The sequence below is a fragment of the Musa acuminata genome, chromosome BXJ3-7 (genome assembly GCF_036884655.1).
Source record: "Musa acuminata AAA Group cultivar baxijiao chromosome BXJ3-7, Cavendish_Baxijiao_AAA, whole genome shotgun sequence".
NCBI lineage: Eukaryota > Viridiplantae > Streptophyta > Magnoliopsida > Zingiberales > Musaceae > Musa > Musa acuminata.
Genome location: NC_088355.1, coordinates 5,586,865 through 5,611,423, shown reverse-complemented (window position 1 = coordinate 5,611,423; position 24,559 = coordinate 5,586,865). Strand labels below are relative to the sequence as shown.

Below are 24,559 nucleotides of genomic sequence, written 5' to 3'. Positions count from 1 at the left end.
TTTATTGATTCGTTTCGTATTATTATCGTGATCTATTTGTCAAACTCAGACTGATCATGTGTTGGTAAAATGATAGAGAGATATTCACTATATAGGATTCGATACTAAGGTGTTAGTGATAGAAGATTGGATTTTTTCAATTATACGAGGAAATCTTTCTATTCTGTTGAAAAGAATCTTCTGTCAAGGGAAATCCTTCCTCCTAATCTAGGAGAGAGACATGTTAATATCTTATCAGAGCAGTGAGAAAAGCGAAGCTTCGCTCTTGCTTTCGGTCAGCAACCAACGTCACTTTTGCTTTGCCTTTGCCTTCGGCCAACGACCAACGTCGCTGCAGCCAAATTCCTAAGAGGCTCCGCGGCCAATCCTCATCTTCCTCACCGCGATAGTCTTCATTGATCTGCCAACAGTCGGTGAACTTAAGGAGAACGAAGGACGGACTTAAGGAGAATGAAAGGAATGCCTATGCCCTCACAGCAACAGCAATCGTAACAGCAGCAACGATATGCTCTTGCTCTACTCACGACTCTCGCTCATAAACCATTGTTTGCATCGATCCAAGATTAGTATCCTTGACAGAAGCACTATCTTACGGGGGCATGGGCATGATAGAAGATAAGAACAATTATTGAAGAAGTTTTATTGAAATAGCTTTAACTTAAATACATTAACACGTTCGCTCTTCTATTTATACGTAACTATAAAAGGGAGGAATCATGCATGTGGTAAGCATCTTAAAAATTGAATCATATAACATCTTCACTCTAGACGAGAATACCAAACCAAATAAGCTTAGGTGTTGTCGATGATAGCTATTACTAAAAGTGCTTGTCAACTTGCAATGTTGGCTTAAAAGTAAAGAGGCTGTTTGGGAGGGTATATACGTAATTTCGGATAAACCAAACCCTTTCGACTTGTGATCTGATCTCGAACGGGTGCGGTTGGTCTGCGGACTCGGGTTGCATCTCTGTGTCGATCGAGTCGTGGTGTTCCCTACCTCTGGCGTCTCTCTCGTTCTCCCTCCGTGTCACTCTTTCGTCCTCACAAACTTTGCCTGGCGAGAAGCGACGCTGTTGGCGGAGGCACGACGCCCACGGGGGCCTCACTCGAGTGGAAGCAAGTGCCACACGAAAAGCTCCTCCTGCTGTTACCCTAACACCACCGCCACAACTCCACCACCACCACCACGATTCCAATTTCTGCGCACAGGTGCGGCCTTAGAGAGGAATGCGCGTCTCGGCCACAGCCGCGCCTTCCCCATCTCGATTCCGGCGCGCGGCTTCTCTTCCTCCCCCGGTGGCCTGCGGTAGCATCGATGTTCAGGAGCACCAACGTCGCTGCCAGGGTCTTCGAGCGCCAAATCCTCACCCCTCGCCCTGGTGCAAGCGTACGCTCTCTTGCTCCTCCTCCTCCTTGTGATTCTACTGCTATCGTTTGCGTCAGTTTCCGATTAGGACCAGAATCTCTCCATGTCATCATTCTTTTTCCCACATCTCAACAGCAAAGATTGCCAAAATCCCAAATAAATGACTTTATTACCTGGATTGGCAGATTTTCATGTTAATTCCTTGTGATGTTAGAATTGTGAAACGCTGGACATACTAACGTACGATAAATCATACATGTGGAAAGTTCTTCTCACCTTTTGCAATTTGTATTTTACTTCGCTTTTGAACTTTTGACCTTGATGGGGTCAGGTTTTGGTCATCCATCCGAAAAGGAGAGGATGGATTCGACCAGATCCTTTTATTTGAATCGGCAACGTCCGGAACTCATGTAGCACCACAGAATGGGCCGGAGGCCAAGGCTCCAGAGTGTTATAGGTTCAAGTCTGAGAGCACATCCACCTCATAGCATTGAGGAACCTGCAAAACAAAAAGAAGCATAGTTAGGAGATACTCTCTACTAAGAAGCTAGAGCTTTGAGAGCGTCAGCTATGGAAGAACAAGAGAGGGAACTTCTTGTTGTCTCTGTGTGCTTGTTGTTGGTTAGTGTCTTTTTTACCTCATGGAGGCAATTCTTTATAGTGGCAGGAGAATGATAATGTAGCGTTGGAGAAAATCCTCTTATCTACACGATGACAATGAATAGATGTAGCTCTGATATGTTTTTTTTATTTGGTAAAATCTTGATGACCGAGTCGGTCTGCAATTAGAGGAAGACACTGAACCTCTTTTGATGCCATATACCAGGCTGACATAGTTTCTCTGTAGGTTTGAGCTTGGATTATAAAAATGCAGGTTGGATAGTACAAACTCGGCTTTACCAAGGCACCATAACACTTACCGATCTGTGCCCCATCCAAACTAGAGTGCATATTCATTGCATGCTGGGTGCTGATTTGTGGCTTGCAGATTTCCTGGGTCCTGCCTACATAGGTACGCCGAGGTCATTTGAGCTGAATTGCATGTTCCAAGCTCATCTGCATCGACCTGTCGGTATTTCAGTCTGGTGAGATGCTGAATAAATCTATCAAGAGAGTTGGTGTTACCAGACGTCGGCGTTTGACTGATATAAAATATTTTCCCACATCAAACCTTCATATATGTCGGGTTAGGGAAACAAAGCATTCTTTAATTGGGCTATGATTACAAACAAATTAGCCCTTCGAAGATCTGCGGATGACTTAACACATAATACTAGAGGAGCAGAGTTGCTGGTAACTGCTAACCATGTAAGCCTTATTGTGGAATAATATGAACACAGTGGTGACATCACTCTCACTAGATTGTTCCTTGCTTAAATTTAGGGTTGTTGGTGCTTATTCTAGTTTTAATGGGCTTGTTATACTTTCGTTGGAAAAGAGAACTCATTGATATAAGAAGTTTTGGTAGTCTAGGATTAGCACATTCTGAACTTGGTAGTTCATATTTATTCAATTGATACCACTTTCCTCTCAAGAGATTCTTATTGGTCTCAAGTTCTCTATTTGAAAAGAACATGGCAAAACTTAGCTTGCAATTCATTTGATCGATATTAGTTATTGATATTGGCTATAAGACAAGCTTTAAAAATTTGTTCCCGAGTCACCTCCCACTTGCTTGTGTGAGTTATATGAAGTTTGGACCATGGGCTTGTATTAACTGTTTGGATCTTGAATGCATCATTATATGTAACTGGATGAGTTAAAGCACCATCCCACTCTCCCTTCCCCATCAAAAAAAGAAGATACATACACGCACATGTAAGCATGTGCTTTTCTTCTTGGGTTTTTTGTAATTAAGATCATGGAGTTCAATAGATATCCTATTTTTGTTGATTTGGGGTTACAATACAAAAGAGTTGCTTGCTTCTTGTTTGGAAAAACAAGATAAAACAAGCGATAGGGTCTCAGCTGCATGGGGTAAGCTACATGGATCTTTTCCAGATTGAGCACGACTAAGTGCAATATTCCTGCCCAAACTATGCACCATTCTATTATGATTTTTACTGTAAGAGTAACATTCCTAGTCAAACCATTTATTCGTTACATGGAAAGTTTGTGATATTAATTTTATTTCGGATAATATGATCCTTGCTATTGCGATGGTTTCCTCTTGTCAAACTGAAACAACAATGAATTGAGTTGGCAATGACCTTTGTTCTCACTGTGCTTCTTGGATGGCTATGACTTAAATTCTTGTGACACAGTTAGTAGATGACTGACTTGTTGGAGGATAGGATTGTGTCTCAATGGCCTTTCTAGTTTCTACATCTTGCTAGACTTCATCAGGGCTGTGCACATGTTAGAAGAAATTATAAACAAAAGTCTCATAAGTCTTTATTATTTTAACCATATTAAAGAACTTAAAGGGAAGGCTGGGTTCATATATACAAGTCTTTATAGTACCCAGTGCAAAAGATATCTGTGGTCTTAGATTACTCTGGTAAATAACAGATAAAACAAATAAAATGGAAATGCAGTCGAAAGTGTAATGGGCTTTGAAAAAGAAAGATTGTTAAAAATTCATAATGGTTGAAGATCCTTCTAGCCTGGTTTATGAGCAACAGGTGATCTATGAACGGTTGCCTGATTATGTTCTTTCTGCAAATGCCTTGGTCATAAAAGGAATTTTGTAGGATTAAGCTGAATTTATGCAAGAATGGAAGCCTAAAACCATGAGTTCAAAGGTAAATGATTCAAACTGAAGCAACAAGATCTTTGTAGGGAACATTCAAATCTTAAGGATGGTGCTTTATCTTACTTTGGTTTTTGTTATGGTGAGGCTGGAAGTGAAACTTTGAAAGTTTTGACATTGCATGGGAAGTCTGTATGGCCATTATTGCAGTTGGTACTTAATTCTAGAGAGGAAATTATGAGTGAGCCTGATATAGTGTAATGGCATATTTCTAAATCAGGTTGTATGGTGCATATGGGTAAGATTTCTACTTCTGTAACTGTTATTGTAGAAGTGTTGAAAAATGAGTACATCTCATTTCGACTTATATATTATAGTTTAGTGCAAAATGGAGAGGCTTGGTGGTTTAAACCTATAATAGATTATGAAATTAGAGTGGAAAGGCTTACTAGGAACTGTTAATGGGAAGAACTAGATTAGTGGTTAGAAACTTAGAAGAAATACTTATGTGAGCCAAAAGGCAAACCAGCCTAATGAAACACAGATTCTTTTATAGAGAATTCATGTTATAGGTTGACTCTCCCATACAGGTAGAATAAACCATCATATTTTGTTGATTCCTATCAGATATTTGCTTTTTGTTTTTGCATCATCTGATAATTTTTGCTGCTCCTGATCTTTGTTTAGTTTCCTAAAAAGGAGTTGTACTATTTTAGGGATTGCCTTATGCACTGAATCTTACCATGTCGGCAAATTGTGTTGGTACCAGTTTAGTTGCTGCTCTCTTCCTTCTTTTATGGATGGATTCTAAAATCAAGTTCTTCCCCCCATCTTATGCCACAAGTATGTCTATGTTGACGCACAATGACATAATATACAGTGCCATCTGCTGACCAACACAAATTTGTCAGTCGCACATCTATCCTATCTTTGGATGGGTTACTATCATGATATCTTAGCTGCAAGTTAACTGTCACATTGGATCCAGTTCTTCAATTTTCTGCTCTTGATCTTGTGCTGATACCAGTCGGCGGTCAAATAGGTATAGTCTCTGTACAGTTCAGTGTTCCGGCACTCAGTACAGGTTTTGACCAGGGAGAAAGAGGGAGAAAAGTGGGGAGGAGGATAAAGAGCACATTGGGGGAAAGAGATCACATTGGGGGAGAAAGATCACTGATGGCAGAGGCGGAGAAGTCAAAGGAGGTAGAAGTGGAAGAGGACGTTGAGGAGTAGGAGGTGGTAACCCAGATGAGTAGGAGGTGGAGGGGAGGATAAAGAGCACATTGGGGGAAAGAGATCACTTTGAGAGAAAGAGAGAAAAAAGAAGAGAGTGTGCTTGATAGAAAGAGAAAGAAAGAAAAAGAAAAAGCAAAAAGGGATAGCTATTGCAACCGGCAAAAATAAAAAAAAGGTACCTGTATCAGATACTAAGCTTACTACCAGGTAGCATCTGGTGCTGATCTCCTTACCAGTAAGCCCAGTATGGTAAGCTTATTGCACAGTACAACTCATATTGGATTGAACTTGGCGAAATTGCCTGGTTCACAATCCGTTGGCTGGTGGATAAGTAAATTCTGATAGGTCGGTGGATAGTTTCTTAAACCTTGATTTGGGGAATGATATGATAAAGATCTTTTAATGATGTTGACATTTACTAATAACATTTTCACTTCTGTTAGAATTATCTAATGCTCCTCCTGCATTGTCTTTACTATCTCTGATTCATAATACCATTATCTGCTGGGTGTCTGAGTTTATTTTAATTGACAATATCTGGACAAAATTTAACTTGTTGATTACTTTCTGCAGATTAATTTGGTTAGACATTTTTATGAGAATCTGGTTCCTAGCTGTACTATATGTGATATTGATTGTCCAGATCACTCATTGCGTAAGATCACGGATGATGGTCGGTACCTTGTAAGTTTTAGCAGGAACCTCCAAGATATCATAGTTTACAGACCCACATGGTTGTCATTTTCATTCAAAGGAGAAAATTGTGATTACCAGAGTTTGACCCAGAAAGCAAAGAAGTTTGACAGCTTCTTTACCCAGCTATACACTGTATCACTAGGATCTAGCAGTGAATTTATTTGCAAAGACTTTTTTCTTTATTTGGAGGATCCTCAATTTGGCTTGTTTGCAACATCCACCGCACAAAGTCATGAAGTTCCTGCTATTGAGGGTGCAATTCATGGAGTCCCTTCAATAGAAAAAATAACATTTCACCTTGTAAGGTACTTTGACTTAAGTTACTTAAGGGAATCAAGTTCTATTCACAATATTTTTTTCTTTGTTAGATCATGAAGCTTCTAAAGTTTCACAATTTTTCTAATAATTTGTTAATTTGATATATTCTTGTCAGACTTAAAGACGGAGTGGTAATGGATGAGAAGTCGTTTTGCAATGATTTTGTCAACCTAGCTCATAGCATGGGGGTTTTCTTGTATGAAGATTTATTGTGTATAATGTCCCTAAGATATCAGACAATACATATTCTTCAAGTTAGGGATTCTGGAAACCTAGTTGATGTGCGGAATATTGGTTCATTCTGCCTAGAGGATGATGAGTTATTTCTCAACTCTCATGCTCAGGTGAGTTTTTTTCATTCATCAAGATCAGTATCCTGTCTCTATGCGAGTAATCAAATTGTACTCATCAAATACTCAAATGCACTTGCCTTATTTTTATTATATTGCTCTTTTAGTTTTATTGCTGCAGCTAGATGCTCCCTCATATTTGCCTATGTGCCATTTGAGTAAAAATCAAAGAAGAATTTTCCACCAGATCTACCGACCAAAGATTGATAGCTCAAAATCTCATTCAATAATGTTTTTTTGAATATGTTAGCTAGTTTAACGAGCAAAAATCTTGTTGTTGATAGCAAGATCAATCCCCTTTGCCACTTTGCAGAAAAAAAAGGTTCATTATCTTTTTTAGATGATTAGATCTGCTTTTGTTTCATAACTGTGGCTGATGGCTTGCCAGTGATATTGTAAGAATTACATGTCGAGCTATGACCATATTTTTTTCACCTTGCTGTGTGGAATAAGATGTAGCATTTGCATCTTTCTTTAACTGCAAGCATTTAGTGTTTCTTTGTGCACGCATTGATTCCGTCATGGCTTGGCAGAATCTGATAAACATTGCTGATTATTACTTGTTTGTCCAATATTAAATACTTTAAAGAGGTACATTCATTTGCTGCAAAAACATAGCTTTCAGGTCTTTTTAGTCTTTGTATATTCCTTCTCTTTTTCTAATGATAGTTAATTATAAAGTATGCTCAACATGAAGATGCTTATGTGAAGGAGTAACAGAAGACCACGTGTTCCTAAGAGCTTCCTCTATTTAAATACGTAGTCTTTGAGAAACCAGCATACGGATACGAACCAGATCATGAAATAGCCTACAAACATCAAAAGATGCATACATAGGTCAACTAAGAGATAAAAGGTTTCTTTTGTGGCGTTGTTCTTTTATTGGCTTTGGCCTTGGAGAAGTCCTGGAAACTCTAGATATCTTCCTTCGACATGCTTTGAGATTTATGTAGATGGTTTATACTTTTTTTCAAGCTGGAATCCTTCAAATTCGAAAAACTGCTGTATCTTTGTTAAAATTCAAGTATGAAGCTCCTTTAAACCAGGAAACTTGCTCCAAACCCCTTAAGATCAGACCTCAGATGCCTTAATCAAATCTAGGGATATTCCACAGTGACCAAGGTGTGCCCATATGATCTAGGGCCCTACACACGGTTGGCCTAGCTATAGATATGGCTTGATCCATGTGGTCAAGGCTAGATCCATGTGGATCAAGGCTAGATCCATGCAGATTAAGGCTACATCCAAATGGATGTAGCCTAGATTTTGGTTCATCTAAGCTAGATCTGCATGGATCAAGCCTAAACTAATATAGATCTGGGCTAATTTCATTCAGATCTAGGCTTGATCTTCATGGATCTAGGTTAGATCAACCAAAATCTTGAGATTACAGTAGGCCCTAAATTAGGTCTGAAATTTGAAATTTAACCTAAACATGCAAGAATAAACATAAACTCTAACCTATTTTGCTGGATCCACTGAGTCTAGAGATTGCATTAAGCCCTACATTAGGTCTAAATTTTGAAACTTAGTCTAAGCATGCAAGAATAAACATAAACTGTAACCTAATTGCATGCATCTGACTTCCTAGAGATTCGATTTGGAATAACCTTAATTTGAAGAGGAAATGAATAAGATCTTGATTTATACTTTTCTTGTGGAAATCAACCTCCCCTAATGATCTTCATGAAAGAGAGTTAAAGAGGGGGTGAATGGGGTGTGTGGGGGCTTTGTTTAGGTGCATATGAAGGTGCCAACATATAATTAACAATTAGTCGGTAGCCTCACCCTCCTAGGTAAGGTTGCTGCCGGTACATACTTGCACAAGGCTTATATTGGGTGGTACCATGTATACTGGGACCAGTTGGTTTTAGCTTCTTCGTATACCAGTCCCCTGTCTGAGTGGTCAATGCTAACACAGTTGGTGGTCTTGCAATCTGTTGGATCATATCGACCTACAGTTTCATCACATAAAGGATTCAACCCACCTTCGATGGAATCATGACAATCATTATATTTGAAGTTTATTATGTTTAATGCCTTTTGAAGAGATAATTTGTTGGTGTATACAGTGTATTCTTTTAGATATAGCCTATATTACTTTTGTGATATATGTTTCATTGCAATACATGTTGTTTTGCAGACTAAAATCCCTTTAATTTTTTGAACCTTGTTTGTCTTTACCATGAAAAGTAGGGAAAGAAAACTTAAATAGAGATTTTTTAGACTCTTGATCAGTCAAAACTGGCAAAAACCTATGCATGGCACATGCTGGGCCTACCTTGTCTTTGTATGCCAGCATGTGCCAGACTTGGTCAGACTATGGAGGCATGGGTCCGATATTCAAAATTGAGATCCTTGTTTTGATATTCCATTGTCAGTACCACTTGTATCGTACCACACTGGGTGGTATTGCAATCTATGGGTCACATCGATCTACAGTTTCATCACACAAAGGATCAAACCCACCCTCCATGGACTCATGACTATCATTATATTTAAATTTTTTATGCTTAATTGCTTAGAAAAGATAATTTGTTTGTGTATACAATATTACAATGTACTTTTTTAGATATAGCCTATATTCCTTCTTTGATATGCTTCATTGCAATATTTGTTGTTTTGTAGACTAAAAACAGTTTAATTTTATGAATCTTGTTTGTATTGACCATGAGAAGTAGGGAAAACCCTAAAACAGGGACTTTTTAGGGTCTTGATCAGTCGAAACCTGCGAAAACCTATGCATGGCACATGCGTACCGTGTTTTTGTACGCCATGGACTGGCATGGATTAGGTATTCAAAATTGAGAACCTTGTTTTGATGCTCCATAGGCAAATTTTTGGTTTGGTTGCTACTGTTTTCCTGAAAGTACTAAATTTACATTTTTCTTCAGCTACTTTGTTCCAGTCAATTTCATTGCTGTTGTACATTTATTAGAATGGTTTGGTTTTGAAGTTGTAACTGCAATTTCTTAAATTCAAGTTTTGTTGTGCTTCTGATTTCTTTGATGATAACATGGTGACAAATGATGTCAATATTCATTTTCTTCAGTGCATGACAGTTCCAAATAAAAGCAAACCAGTCGGAAGTGTTCATGAATCGGCTAATGGCATTCATCACCAGCCGGTTGCACAAGCAAGCTCTTTCCTTACTGGTATCAAGCAACGTTTGCTTTCTTTTATTTTTCGCAAAGCATGGAGTGAAGAAGCAGATCCAATTTTGGTATGCTAGCAAACCTCTCTTCAAATTCTCTTGCATATTTCTGAATCAACCAACTTTCTTGGTATCACAACTAGCTATGTTGGGTTTGAAGTTAATTTTTAGTAAGTGTTGCCAGGCAGCAATTTTACATGGGCAATTGGAGATTGAAATTTGAACCAAGGTTCTAAATTTTGAATGGTACCACCCTTACCGGGTGGTACGTACCGGTCTGCCAGTAGACCGATACGCGGACCGCCTGCTACTGGGTAGAACGCTTGATATAGCCCTGTATCGGATGATACAGGACTGTATCAGGCAGTAACGGTCGAAATTTCGACCGTTATCGCCTTGTTTCGAGCAGTAACTTTTGACTGTGATTGCCCTGTTTCGGGTGGTAACTTTCAACTGTGATTGCCCGCTACCAGGCGGTATCAGCTTGGCTATGGCGAGGGAAGAAGAAGCGTCGAGGGAGAAGGAAGAAGAAAGAGAGAGCGTTCGAAGAAGATGGAGAATCGGGAGAACCACGATGCGTCCCGATTTGGCGCCGCCCTCACTCGACAATCCCGATCCAGGAGGTAATAGCCAGGTGGCAGCTAGAGTAGTAGAAGAGGTGATCTCCTTCATCTCCTCGTTTATGATTCTGCGACTTCTTCTTCGTCGTGTTCTTCGCTGAAGGCCGGAGATGTATGCGGCCTTCGCCATGTTCTTCGCCGAAGGCCGGAGATGTTTACGGCCTTTGACGTCTTTGTCGTCTTCTTCACCGAACGTCGCAGATGAGGAGATGAAGGAGACCGCATTAAGGCAATGAGGAGAAGAGGAGGAGGCGATGTCGTCGAGGCAGCGTATGCCTCCTTTTTAGATTTTTTATATTATATATATATATATATATATATATATATACTGCTCGGTATGCCCTGACGTACCTCTTGGTACTCCCGTACCGTATCATACCGAGCAAAACTCGGTACATTGGTACGGTACGAAATTTCAATCCTTGGTTTGAATATAAGTTTGTCAAAAAAACTTTGCCTTTGAAAGATTGTCAAACTAGTAGTTGTTCTACAAGTAATCAAATGTTCATATCTTTTCTTGAAGTGAGTAATGAGATCATAAGATGCAAAAAAAATCTAAAATCATACCATAATTTGTTCTACTCCCTATATCTAAAGCCCTCACACACACTCCTTTAAATTCACCATAAATTTCCCTATATGGTTATTCAAATACCCTGCAGTAATAAGTTTTTTAGTTAAAGGTATTGCCTAAATTATTCCCTTTAAACCATGGTATGCAATTTCGAATAGTACCGCCCGTACCAGGCGGTATGTATCGGTCCGACGGCATACCGGTATGTGGACCGCCACCTACCGGACGGAACGTGCTATAGTGCCATAGCGGGCAGTCCGCATAGCACTGTAGCACTATAGCACGTTCTGTCCGGTAGCGGGCGGTCCGCATACCGGTATGCCATCGGACCGGTACATACCACCTGTACCGGGCGGTACTATTCAAAAATGCATACCATGCATTTGAGTAGGTTAGCATATTCTGATCCTTTGATCCAGTCTTATGGTTCAAATTTGTGGATCCTCTATCAATTCTACATCAAAGTGAGATTAACAACCTTGATTAATATAAGAACAAAGTGTGACCAAGGATTCAAGTTTCACTCAGTGTGGTATGTACTGATCACTGACACAATATATTGACGTTACCAGTCGGGACAAATCAAAGAGAAAGAGGGAGAGAAGAAGGGGGAGGAGGAGTGGGGTAGAGGAGGTAGAAGAGGAAGAAACAAAGGAAGAGGAGGAAAAGCAAAGGAGGAGGAGGAGCACTGGAGACAGGAAGAATTGATGGTGCCAGTGAGGTAATGAGCAACATGGAAAGGGGATCAGGAGGGAGAGGAGCAGGGAGGAATATAGAAGTAGAAAAAGATATTGTCAAACAAATAAAAAAATAAATGGTAGGGGTATCTGGTGAGAAGCTGACTGCTCGGTATCCTTGGTTATAAAGTCAGATGGTTTGCTTGGTACAGTAGTATCACCATGCAGTATGCAGGGTTTCAGATCAAACCGAACGAAATTGCCTGATCCAGATGCTGATTTCTGATCGGATCAATAAATATTGGATGACACAACCTGTTCGATCAACTTTTAAAACCTTAGGTAGATATTGGAGAACATTGTAGAAATAGATGATAGATCAATAAATTGTGCAGCATTGAGGTTAAAAAAACATTTTAAATCTCTAGATATTGGAAACATCAATGTGCACAATAGTTTTGAATTCTTGTTTTTCATCTCAATTCTCTGCTACATCTTTTGGTTGATAATGAAATACTTGATCAAATATATCTAAAATATCTTTTTGTTCCAGAGGGTTCAACATCTTAAGAAGAAGTTCTATTTTCACTTCCAAGATTATGTTGATCTCATCATGTGGAAGGTAAGCAGTTACAGCTTTGTTTCAAGTTCATATTAGCATATGCATACTTAAGTGAGAACTCAACCCAAACTCTTTTATGTCTTCCTAAGAATTTTTGTAATTTTAGTTATGTGGAGCTTTATGTGTTTTTCTTTCTTATTCCTGATTTTTGGATTCTCTCCTCTCCTCTACTCTTCTCTCTCTTTTTCTAATTTCCTTAGTCTATATAAGTGCAGTCAGTAACTTTTAGGGGTACTCTGAACAGGCTCAGTTTTTGGATCGTCATCATCTTCTAATCAAATTTGGTAGTGTTGATGGAGGAGTAAGTTTTTGTATCTTGTTGTACTTTTGGACATTGCCAAAAATGATATTTTTTTGATATATTGGTCATTTTCAATCATATATGTACTTTTTTTTTGTGAATTACTATCCTCTTGATGAATTTAATAATTTAGGTTTCTCGGAGTACTGATCAACATCCAGCTTTTTTTGCTGTGTATAACATGGAAACAACAGAGGTCATTGCATTTTATCAGGTAATGGCTTCTTTCATTGTATCATTGGTAGAGAACATTCTCATTGCCATAATTTTGTCCACAATCTCTTGTCTGCAGAATTCATCGGAAGAATTGTATTCCTTGTTTGAACAATTCTATGACCATTTTCATGCAAACTCAAGAGAGTCGGTGCATGCTAATTTTATTTCATCCCACTCCAATAATATCCATGCTCTTGAACAACTTTGGAGCATGAAAAACAAACAAAGCAGTTTCTCACAGGTAAACCTCATTTCTTGAAGTGTTTGACATAAGTTCTCTTCATAAATAGGTATTCTTTGCTGTTTGAATCTGATATATTGTTATTCCCAAGTTATACAATGAGAAGACATAGGATTAATGGATTTGATCTCAAATGAGTTGGCTTAACATGGAGCAACAACAACATTACCACTGACTGGCATGTCACATCTCAACAAAATGGAAATACTTGGTTTCAATAGAGCACAACTTTTTGCCACTTCCTCGTTAACTTGAAGTCACCTCATAGCACATTGTTAGTCATGACATTCATGAGAGAGCCTTTTTTTGTCTTGAATCTACAACATGAATAACTAGCCATAATTTCTTAATTATTTGAGTAGGCTACTTGAACCTTTTACTGCTATTGAGGCACTAGACAGCATATCTAGTTATTGGATAGACCATTTAAGTCTCTTTCTGTTGGTTTCTATCAAAGTCTTCTGATCTTCCTCTATCCCTCCTTGCACCACTAATGCCAATGGGCTCATATTGTGTTGAACATACAGATGCTAAATATATTGTTTTTATTCTCTAAGTACCATTAGTGTTACAGTTTTTTTCTAAATGTTAACTAAACAAAAGCATTATTACCTAATATTTATTTGTAATTTGTAGTAGTCAAAGCGTGTTATTGGTATCCAACATGATCCAGGACTTTATTGTTTCTAGTCCAGCTCTGTAATCTGATTTACTTCTTTTTTGGCAGTTTGTGAAGAAGATGATGACTTCAGTACCATACACTTGTCAGTCACAAAGCCCTTCCCCGTATTTTGATGTGTCACTCTTTCGATACGATGAAAAGGTCTTTGTCTATTAATCAGGTTTTTGTTTAGAATATCTATTGGTATCTCTTACATAAAGCTTTATATACATCACATTGCATGCGTTTCGGGTTTATTTTCTTTCTAATTGGCCATTGATTAGTTCATCTATGTTTACCTTTTTCAATTTTTTACTTAGCTCTCGAGGGTTGGTCTTGGTACAAATTCTCCTTTGCGATCTAGGTGACAGGGTTTCGACTAACAAAAACCTTTGTGTTTTGATTTTTCCCTAGACCTTGTATTGATGGGAGTCTCATACAATAGGTTTCCTTTAATTTTTACTTAGCTTCTTGTGCATCTACAAGATAGACAATAATTAAAGAATATAGCTGTAAAGGCTAAGGACACTTAGTATTGGAGTTATGCATACTGGCATATATATACTGTTTGAGTTGTTTGTAAGGATTTACTTGTAGAACTTAATAACTACTCTGCAAGTAAGAACAATAATTTATTAACCCGGTGATCTCTATTAGTGTATCAGAATTCAAATGAAGCATTTTTTTCTTTCAAGGGGGCCTTGCTTAGTGTGGCTTGCACTTCTGCTGCAACTTGATAGCATTTTCTTGGATACCATTGACCACATTCTTTTCCTCTGCCTTCTTGCTACCTAGGTTTGGATTACTTATATGAATGCAGTGTCATTGAGCTCAGTCTTGCCCTCTAGTAGGATGACTAGCACACTGTAAGTCTACACTGACCAGTGTTTAAAATACCAGACAGACATCAGCAGAAAAGAAGGAAATGTTCAAGCTTTAAAGGTTCGTAATAAATATATAAATATATAGTTTAAGAAAGTGCAATACAAAGAAGAGACTATATCTGAAGTCAGGCAAAAAATTAGATCAGGAAGAGATCAGATATGCTAGATTTATTTTTACAATGGTAATTCTGATTCATGTCTCGACGTAGGATCTGTTGAATATCAACAGTAATTTTTTTGTGTTTACAGAAAAACAGAAAGTAAATTTAACAAAATATTTTTCATCACAAAGATTACTCTTATAAAGTTAATTTTTATTAAATATTCCTAATGACATGGACCTAGTGATTAAAAATAATTCAACAATTTTAAAATATGTTAAATTTCCAGTTGTGATTAACTTGTAAATCGAGAAAAAGAGGTTGGCAATTCAGTTCTCCATGACTGCTGATTGTTACCATGTCTAACAATAGGATCCTTGTCACGATCACCAAACCAACAAACCAATTCTATCATCATTTCAGAAAAAGCTAATGATTGCAGAAGTGGTGTGGTTCCATGCTTACTCTTGCGACCATCCTGTAAGGGACCACTAGTGCGAATGGAGGGGCCAAGGGGAGAGGCACATCGTGGACTTAGTCTGAGGAGAGGGATTGCCATGGCAACCATTGGGAATCTGATCATCATGTTTGTGAGAGAGAAATAGAGAGAAAGGAGCTCACCCAGAGTCCAATTCAGGAAGATGGAGGATAGTGAAAAGGTTTTGGTTGAAAGTGATCGCTGGTGAGCAGAGAGCTTTGTGAGAAATTAGATCACTGCCAGTGTTTAGGCAATGTTGTGGAATGCTTTCAAGCAATGCTGCATTGGGGAATAATTACGTTCAATTCAAATGCAAAGACTCGCACTTCTCACTTCTCAGTATGTTGATCTTAGTACACACTTGAGGTTGAAGGTATTGTTCCAATCTGGGAGCAAGAACTTTTGACTTATCTAATTACAGATGAAGAGGAAGATAACTTTACACTCAGAATAATTAATTTTGAGTAACTTTGAATTATGTTGGCGGTCCATTGGTTCAACCTGTGGTTCATGTACTTTCTGCTGGTTTGACCATATTCAAGTCTTTGAGCATGGGCTAAATTGGCAGATGAAATGGTTCCTGGGCTATTGGTCTGGTCTGGTTTTTTGAACCTTGTTCCTGAACATGACCAAGCGAGTGATTAGTTGCTAGTAATACCTTTCCTTTTTCCAATCTGAACTTCTTTCCCTCTGGGTATTTGATCTGAAATCCTGTGCTAATGCATCTGTGTTTATTTGATACTTGTTGAGTGGTGTGACAGTAAACAATTAATTTTGGTAGCCTTCAGAATCTGATTAGTTTCGTGATTTTCTTTTGCACAATTTGTATGCTTGGGCTATCAATTTGTAGTTCAGTTCTTTGTCGTTTTGATATATTGTTGGCCTCTGATGGCAATTATAAATTCAATTTGTAGTTGATTTCATCAACAGACCGGCATAGGCACTCCACTGATCATCCAATAAAGTTTATTTCGAGAAGGCAACCAAACGTTTTGAAATTTAAGATAAAACCAGGTAAATCTCGTGCTCATATTTGATTCCAGCTTTTAGTGACTCTTGCACATGTCGCTACATGAAAGCTGTGGTCTGATCATAAATATGCTATTCTTGTTTGGCTTCCACTTCTGCTGCAACTCAATTTCTTGATCACTATTTGATTCTTTTTCACAAATATATTACTGCTTTGGTTTCATGACAGCTCATATTGCATTATGGTACTTCAGTCTATTTATGCCATAGATCATAGTTGTTCACTTTGATGCTTTAGTCTGTCTGATTCCACTAATTACTCAATTAGAGAAGCTGTATGATCTTTTGTGGAATAAAATGGTGAATCATTCCATATATTTTGATCTACTGTTTGGGCACAGCTGAATCAAGGAGATTTTTTTAACATGGTTTTACTGGACACTGATTTGTTTGATGTAGGACTCGAGACTAGTGGTGCCGAAGCAAGGACAAAAAAAATATGCTCGTTCCTTTTCCATCCATACTTACCTATGGCACTTTCCATCCAACAGACATACATGCAACCAACTGTTGTGAATCTACACCTGCGGATGTAAGGTACATGTGTTTTCTATCTTCTAACAGTGAATGCGAACCGAGCAGCGCTGCTTATTGGAAGTGTTGCCATCATAGCAAGAATTCAAACATATTGATGATTGTTTAAGAAACTCTGTGACTTTTCTGATCAAGAGTTTTTGGGCGGTTGCAAATTAGGATCTATGGGGACTACAACATATCGAAACTGTGGTCTGGCAGCTTGCACCATTTTGGCGTAGAACAATCTTCACATAGTATGCAGTGATTTTTTCACAAAACTGGATCTCATGAAGGAACACTTGAAAAGCTTGCCAATGGTTATATGAAGTTGGAGCACATTATGAGTTCTAAAGATTAAAGGAAAGACTTCCACCATTGAAATCACATGAACAACTGAGGCCTGTGATAGTGATTATAGTCCAATTCTCATACTAATGCATTATTTATAAAATGATAGTAAATATATGTTGGTCACAACATAATTTAAAAATGATATTAGTAATAATGCAATGACTAATATGTAGAGTTAAATAGACTCTGTTGCATTTGCCAGTAGTGAAGTATCTTAGACAATTTGGCCAGACAGTACTACAATGTCCATAACTGACAAGGAATATGCATTACATTGGGCTATTACATATGGGTTATAAATTAAAACTATACTTTTATTTGTAGGATCTCATGTTGGACTAATAAGAGCTTGGTTGATCCCTTTTTTTGGGTCCTTGGTGTGCTAGGATTGAGGTGGTCCTCCCTATCCGTTAGGCTGCATCATAAGGTTAGCCATCAATATTGTTTAGCCAACTTTAACTTCTTTCAGCTGGTCTCGATAGAATTTGATCCCATACACTATTACAATTTTGAAGATTAGCTGGACAAGGTATTAATTAAGTCCTTTACATGGTCAGAAATGTTGATGTGGCATGTTGACCCCTTCCTTTCTTTGGTCTTCCAATTTTTTTAAGCATCTTAGACTATAGCCTACTCAATCAAAAGGCAGTTTGACCATTGGTTAGCTTTCCTTGGCACTCCATTCATTTATCTTGCTCCTTCAATGACATTTGTTTGCACCAGTTATCTTGGTGTCTTGAGTGTTCTTTGGTTTAGTCTCCTGTGATCTTTGATTGACTGAGCATTCTATATGCAGTATGACTTGAACTATGCTTGGTGCTATAAATTTCCACAAGTTATGATTGTAATTGTTTCACATAAGAAAAGACCTTCATGTGCTATTGAATCGCTTTAAAAGTTAGCACACGCACAAAAGAAGATGTTTGTTTGATTCAGCTTTTAATGTGGCACCAAGACATCTCGAATAAGCCAAAAATGACCAGCATGTGACTAGTCCAGTGTTATGTCTGTATCCAGAGACAAATACCCTATAGTAAAAGCTGATATGCGCTCATTTGGCTAGGACTTAGATTAAGTCCACCATCAGGATCCATTCAGATCGGATATGAAAAATAAGTTGTTACAAGGAAAATTGTGTGTCCTGAACTTATAATTGCCTAAGTTGGTCTATCTGGAGGAATCCAAAATTATTTGACGAAGAGTGTATAAAGCTAGATTATATCTAGTGCATATCTTTACAAATCCTCACTTCTCAAATCCACTATCGTCTTAGTTGTATCTAAGATTATGTGGTGGTTGTAATTTTTGGAATCCTTATACCTCCTTGCTTCATATGTGGGGAGATATAAAGAAGTTGTTGTGTGTCAGGACTTTTAGGATGAATGTAAATTCTAGATATTTCATTGAAGATGATACTCTAGCACTAAATTGTTGTTTCAGGTTTTGTAGAACATGCCAGCAATTAGGTGCTACTGGCCAATTGAGTTGATATTTGACTTGAGGATGATCTAAAGGAGCCAAAGATTGTTCTCTTTTTGCTGCAAACAGGGGCTGATAGGGTTTGCCTGAAAATGCTGATGTTCAAAGGGCAAGTCGAATGAAAGTATTCATCTGTCATATCATCTTTGGGGTAAAAATCGATTTCATTTACTGTTACCCTTTGGACTTGTATACTAGTATCCTTGGGCTTGGTTTAGCTAAAGGCAAAAGTTAAATTAAAACTTTATCATCGCTGATCATGGGTTGAAAGCAGCAATTGGGGCATAGAACATGTTTTTTTCAAGATTTGTTTTGTTAATTGTTGCTATTAAATTGTTGTGTAGATCGATGGAGCTTGAAGTTATTGTAATACCTGTTAGGATGTTTTGGATTGAAGGATTAGCTTTAAGGGACTGAACATGAGTCAGCACTTTTCTCCCTTTCTTCCAACTATGCTAAATTGATATCAGTGTTCTTATTGTTGTTCAAATTGGTTAAATTAAATGAATCATAGTTTAGTTGGAGCCATCGTGCTCACCAATAAATCTTTTATGTTGTCCCCTTGAGCTTGAGCCTTCCTCGAAGATAATCGGCTCAAATGTTTGATACTTGTTGAGTTGATTTGGAGGCCAAACTGGGTTTTGGCCAAGCTTAAATTTTGTGTGAACACACTTTGAAGATCTTTCAAATCCAAGCCTTTGATTCTTACCTTGTTTTGTAAATGTAGAAGGGAGGGGTTGCCTACGGTCTTCCTGGAGTTTTAGAGTACTCCTTCTATAGCTTGACATTGCTAAATCATGCTTTCTTAAATTGATTTCAGTTGTAGCTGCAGTTGAGCCATCATGCTTATCACCATATCCTCCCATATTGTCCCCTTGAGTTGAAGATAGGTTTGATATTTTCACGTAGTAATTTCTTAGTTTATAGATAGTTAATCCACTTGAATGTTTTCCTACTTGTAGGGTTGACTTGGAGATCAAAATGGATTATGACTGTTGTCAGATTTGGTGTGTACGTTCAATACTTAAAGATCTATTATCTCTAAGTCTCTAGTTTCCTTACCTAATTTTGTACGTGTAAAAGGGATAGGTTGGACTGGCCTACCTAAAGCTATAGAGTGGCTTGTTTATGGTTTGAGCCTGTCAATATTGATTTCTGTGGAAATATACAAGTCACCATCTGATTTCCACCATTCTCCGTGCATATCTTTGAGTCGTTAAGAATTGCATGGAAATGTTTATTCCCAATTGTGACTGTGTTTGTTCTCATCGTAAGCTATGATACTAAATTGATATGCCATCTTTCTTATTTCAAGTTTATTCTTTCTTTGAAGGCAGGATGGAGGCATCCTCCAAGAAAAGGGATATAAATATGAGAGAAAAAGAAAGGATCAAGGAAGAGAATGAGAGTCCTTTTAGTGTAGAGAATATTACTGAATAGAAAGGGACTTGTTGACCCTTAAGCATCAAAATTTATATGAAGAAGATCTAATTTTTACCTCCCCACAAAATCTCTCTATGATCTCCAATTATATTCTACATTAAAAAAAGTGGAGCATGAGTATGTTCAATAAAACTAAGCTTTTTGTGTGAAGAATCTATCGGTATATATAGGAATGCATGACTTAGGGATGATAATACATCTATAAATCATCTTTAGGAGTCCGTCAATATGATAAGACATCAGTGATCGGCAACTCCAATTTCTGGTAGAAAAAGGATGCATGAGGGCAGTGGCTTCGGAACACACTTCAGAGTTGCTTACAACAGTGGATCTGTTGCATTATTACTGTCACATTTATTGCTGTCGTTGAAGGCGATGAAAACATATTGTCAATAAAAAGGGTGAAATATTCTTTCTTTTTTCCCAAGAAAATAAAAGAACATAAAAATTCATAAATGTCCTATCCGCTATTATATATGTTTATAATTTAGCTTAATATGCTTAAATCATGTTTAATTATTCTAATAACTTGAAATAAGTTGGGATTCGTACCTTCCGTCGGCGACCGTGTCGTATCTTGCGGGCATTTATCGGAACGGGTACACGACACGAGCAGCAATCCACAACTGAGCCCATGGCAACGGCGACTCACTCTGCGCTCGCTTCGTCTTCGCCCGCGAAGGGCCGCCTCCTCCTCTTCTTTGGCGCTCCCTCCACTCGCAACGCTGCCCCCTCTTCCTCGGTTCTCCTTCCTATGTCGAGCTCACTGCCTTCCTCTCCCACCAGGCTCCGCTCTTCGGCCCGTCCGCCCTACGATCAACAACTGCTGCCCAATGATTGGGAGCTGCGCCACCGGACCCTCCTCGTCGACTCCTTCCACCGGAACAACGGCCTCCGGGCCTTACTTGGCGAGGTCTCCGGCAGCAAGGGCTCCGGCCCTCTCCGGCTCCTCACCAGAGATGGGGATTGGCCTGACGATCACTTCTGGGCCGTCGTCGCCTTACTCGTCGAAACTGGCAGGGCCGACGACGCCCTTAAGGTTTGACGTTCGCCTCCTGTTGTTGGCGTCTCGCGTGATTTCTTTTATTCAACATTGCCTGGAATTGATTGATTGAAACTGCTTTTCTCTTCCGTTCTCTTTTTACATTTAAGTCGTCTGTGTGTAATGAGCACTTTGCATGTCTTGCCCTAATTCGTCAATGCGAACCATATGTTAGAGCATACTTAAAACTGTCCATCTGAGGCTCATATTGATCACTGTTTTTGTACTCTTGTTTCATTGGCCTGATTGTCCCAAAAGCCTATAATTGGCGGCTTACAGAAGTAATCGCTCGTGATCCTTCCATTTTGATCGATAGACATCTTAGCTCTCTTCGTCTAATTTAAAATATTATTGCAGTCAACCTCTACAATTGAGATATTATGATCAGCAAACTGTAATTCTGAGACTTGGATCAAGTGCATCTGTAATCTAAGGAGTTGCCCATTTTTGTTTCTAATGGTTAGAATAAGTTTATATCAGTTTGCTGATGGAACCTTTGTGAATTATTCAAGTTTATGTTCTACGCTCAAATTACCCTTTTCGATGCAAACCATTTTGGCCGAAGATGACAAAACGTCTTTTTAAAATTTATGCTAACATGTATGCTTGTCAAGAAAGGCAAATGGGGGTGTTACTAGACATGCTAGGAGTTAATTTGCTGCTAACGTTGGATGAACAGAAGCAAAGCAGGTACGCTTTATTCTGAAACAGTATGAAACGGAAGCTGAAACTGAAATTTTGTATAAAGCTTCATCAATTTGTAGTCACTGGAAGTTTGATATGCACCTCATGTAGTACTTTTGCCAAATGTGAATTAGGACATTATTCAGCATCAATGATATTATAATATGCATGGCTACATGCAATACCACCTGAATCTCCATGCATTCATGATCACAACTCTTTGGATGCTTAGAAGGCAAGGAAATGAACTACAGTTGATGTGTGACTTTGAATATGTAACTGTTGGTATTTCTGGAACTCTACTGATGTAGTATAGGTTAAGTTGTATAATCTGTTGATCTTCATGCAAATTAAAACTGATGTCTTTCATTGCATGATAACCAGGTATTTGATTCTTGGAAGAAGATTGAGATGACTAGAACCAGTGTTGCTAACTATTCAAGAATCATAAAGTTGTTTTGTAGAGGGAATTTGATGAGTGAAGCAATGTCAGCATTTCAAGCCATGGAGGAGTGTGGTCTTGTCCCATCTTTGGCCATCTACAATGCTATAATACATGGTTTTGCTAGAAAAAAAGATTTCGATAATTCAAATGTCACTTTTAGAATGATGTTGGAAGCTGGTTTGTTGCCCACACCGGACACGTATAATGGGCTCATTCGAGCTTATGGAAGTTTTGGACTCTATGATGAGATGAGCAAATGCGTGAAGAGGATGGAATCCAGTGGTTGTTTTCCAGATGAGGTCACTTATAACACATTAATTACTGAGTTTGCCAGAAGTGGACTTACTGAAAAAATGGAAGGAGTATGTAGAGTTCTCAGTTCTAAGCATATGAAATTGCAAATTTCTACTCTAGTTGCAATGCTTGAGGCTTATGCTGACTTGGGGATGTTGGAAAAGATGGAGAAGGCTTACCATAGAGTTCTGAGATCTAATGGCTTCATAAAGGAGAATCTGATCAGAAAACTTGCTACAGTTTATATCGAGAACTATAGGTTTGCACAGCTAGAAGACTTGGGAAATGGTATTAGTGCTAAATCTGGCAGAACTGACCTTGTTTGGTATATCATGCTCCTTTCGAGCGCTTGTCTTCTCAGCAAAAAGGGTGTGGAATCTCTTGTTCAGGAAATGAAATTAGCCAAAGTAACAGTCAATATAACTATCACAAATATTCTTGCACATTTTTATTTAAAGATGAAGGATTTTAGATCTTTGGATATTGTATTCCTTCAAGCGAAAGCAAATAAAGTTAAACCTGATGTTATGACATTTGGAGTCTTTTTTGATGCATGCAAGATTGGTTATGATGGAACCTGGATATTAGAACAATGGATAAAGAATGGTTCTCTTGAAGAAGCAGTTGGACTAAAAGCTGATCAACTGGTGGTGACTGCTTTTGGAAAAGGGTTCTTCTTGAAGCTCTGTGAAAAGCACTACTCTTCTCTTCACCCTAAGGAAAAGGAGAAGAAACGTTGGAGATATAGTGACATGATCAAACTTGTTTTCAGAAAGAAATCAAAAGGAAAAGATTAGTCAGTGTAACAGATCCTTGTCAGATGTCTATGCTCTAACTCGATGATAGTGATATTTAGTTTTCAGTTGGGTTTGCTACTAAATATAATACATTTATCTGAAGGATTTTGTTCATTTACAATTGCATTGGACATTCATGCAAAATAGGATTCAACAAATTAATAGGTATACGCTGTGAGAATCAGAATGTTGTTTGTTTTTGCACATAATATTTCTATATTATGTTCAGATTTATTTTGATCTGTACTGCTGTAGCTGTTGGCTAATATGCCACGAGGATCATTTCTGTACCAGCTAAATGACACAGATGGCTTCTTAATCCGTCTTTCCAGAGAGTGAAATTTGATGCACATATCTATCTTTCGGCATGGGTATCTTGTGCTTGTCATGTGATGCAACATCGATTTTGGGCAATAAAGCAGTGTTTGTTGTAGCAATGGTTATCGCTCGTACGTGTACCAGTTTGATAAGGGAGATCATTCTATACCGGTACTGTACATCAAAATTTGATCGTTATCGAATGGTATATATCGATAATGATTATATTTCAATTACTATTGACCAAGGACTAAGATTGCCCTATTTCAAATGGTTAAATTGATCGTTTGAACCATTGGATAGGGGTTTTAAATCCTTTTTCCTCTCATCATTCAACTCATTTTACTCTTTCAATCACTTCAATTCTTTGAAACGTTTTTTCACTTATATTTCTCTCTCATTTTCGTATTTTCACTTAATAAAGTTATGATTTGTCAATTGAATCAAATTTGGGAGGATTAAGAGGAATAACACTCATTATATATTTTTTTTCTAAATTTTTATTGATTTATGACATGATTAAGTCTATTCTATATGGTTAATAACTTAATATTTAATATGTTGTTTGATATATTTTTGATGATAAAATAGTATTAATTAAGATGTAATTAAGGTATTTAATATTATAATTAGTGCGATTAGTATGTTTAAAAGGAACAGATACATGATGATGCATGAGATTATGCTAAAAAAATAAATGAGAGTCGTTATCATTGACAATACATTTATTGTGACTACATCGACAAGGGTGGAGGAATCATTCGTGTGAATATGCATTTGGTCAATATGTATCTCGATATTACAAATTGCAAGAAGGTTTTAATGGAGGTATGTAAATCTTTTTAAGACAAGTTACAATAGGCAAGAGAAGATACAATAAAATAAAAGATAAAAGCTGAATAAGAATACCATAAGGCTATGCAAGAACCAGTTTATGACGAATATGAAGGTCGCGATGATGAAATCGATTAGGG

General features: G+C 38.0%; 2 protein-coding genes across 6 annotated transcripts; both read left to right on the top strand.

Annotated features, from left to right (window-relative positions):
* The first annotated feature begins 978 nt into the window (after positions 1–978).
* On the top strand, positions 979–19,000 carry LOC103990379 (light-mediated development protein DET1). Of its 5 annotated transcripts, XR_672114.3 has the most exons (13): positions 997–1,387; positions 5,868–6,295; positions 6,424–6,652; positions 9,711–9,881; positions 12,237–12,305; positions 12,550–12,606; positions 12,740–12,820; positions 12,899–13,063; positions 13,791–13,886; positions 16,102–16,201; positions 16,616–16,753; positions 17,408–17,510; positions 18,524–19,000. XR_672114.3 is itself a non-coding variant. In XM_009409490.3 (12 exons), exons 1-11 carry the CDS (start codon positions 1,316–1,318, stop codon positions 16,750–16,752), a joined length of 1,605 nt encoding a protein of 534 aa, XP_009407765.2. In that variant the 5' UTR covers positions 979–1,315; the 3' UTR covers position 16,753; positions 18,524–19,000. The 5 variants fall into 5 exon arrangements, 2 of the variants coding, with proteins under 2 accessions (XP_009407765.2, XP_009407766.2); XM_009409490.3 differs by lacking the exon at positions 17,408–17,510 and having other exon boundaries at positions 979–1,387; XM_009409491.3 differs by lacking the exons at positions 17,408–17,510; positions 18,524–19,000 and adding an exon at positions 16,910–17,400.
* Positions 19,001–19,895: 895 nt separating this feature from the next.
* LOC135643283 (pentatricopeptide repeat-containing protein At4g14190, chloroplastic-like) lies at positions 19,896–23,509 on the top strand. The gene is made up of 2 exons (XM_065160053.1): positions 19,896–21,044; positions 22,116–23,509. The coding sequence occupies exons 1-2, from the start codon at positions 20,640–20,642 to the stop codon at positions 23,265–23,267; spliced, it is 1,557 nt and encodes a 518-aa protein (XP_065016125.1). The 5' UTR covers positions 19,896–20,639; the 3' UTR covers positions 23,268–23,509.
* Positions 23,510–24,559: the final 1,050 nt, after the last annotated feature.

What these genes read in the sequence shown, in the direction of transcription:
- LOC103990379 (XM_009409490.3), top strand. Translation starts at nt 1,316, where the DNA reads ATGTTCAGGAGCACCAACGTCGCTGCCAGGGTCTTCGAGCGCCAAATC. An exon ending in AAGAAGCAGATCCAATTTTG is followed by an intron (nt 9,882 to 12,236) that starts GTATGCTAGCAA and finishes TTTTTGTTCCAG; the next exon opens with AGGGTTCAACATCTTAAGAA. An exon ending in TCTTTCGATACGATGAAAAG is followed by an intron (nt 13,887 to 16,101) that starts GTCTTTGTCTAT and finishes TTCAATTTGTAG; the next exon opens with TTGATTTCATCAACAGACCG.
- LOC135643283 (XM_065160053.1), top strand. Translation starts at nt 20,640, where the DNA reads ATGGCAACGGCGACTCACTCTGCGCTCGCTTCGTCTTCGCCCGCGAAG. An exon ending in GGGCCGACGACGCCCTTAAG is followed by an intron (nt 21,045 to 22,115) that starts GTTTGACGTTCG and finishes CATGATAACCAG; the next exon opens with GTATTTGATTCTTGGAAGAA.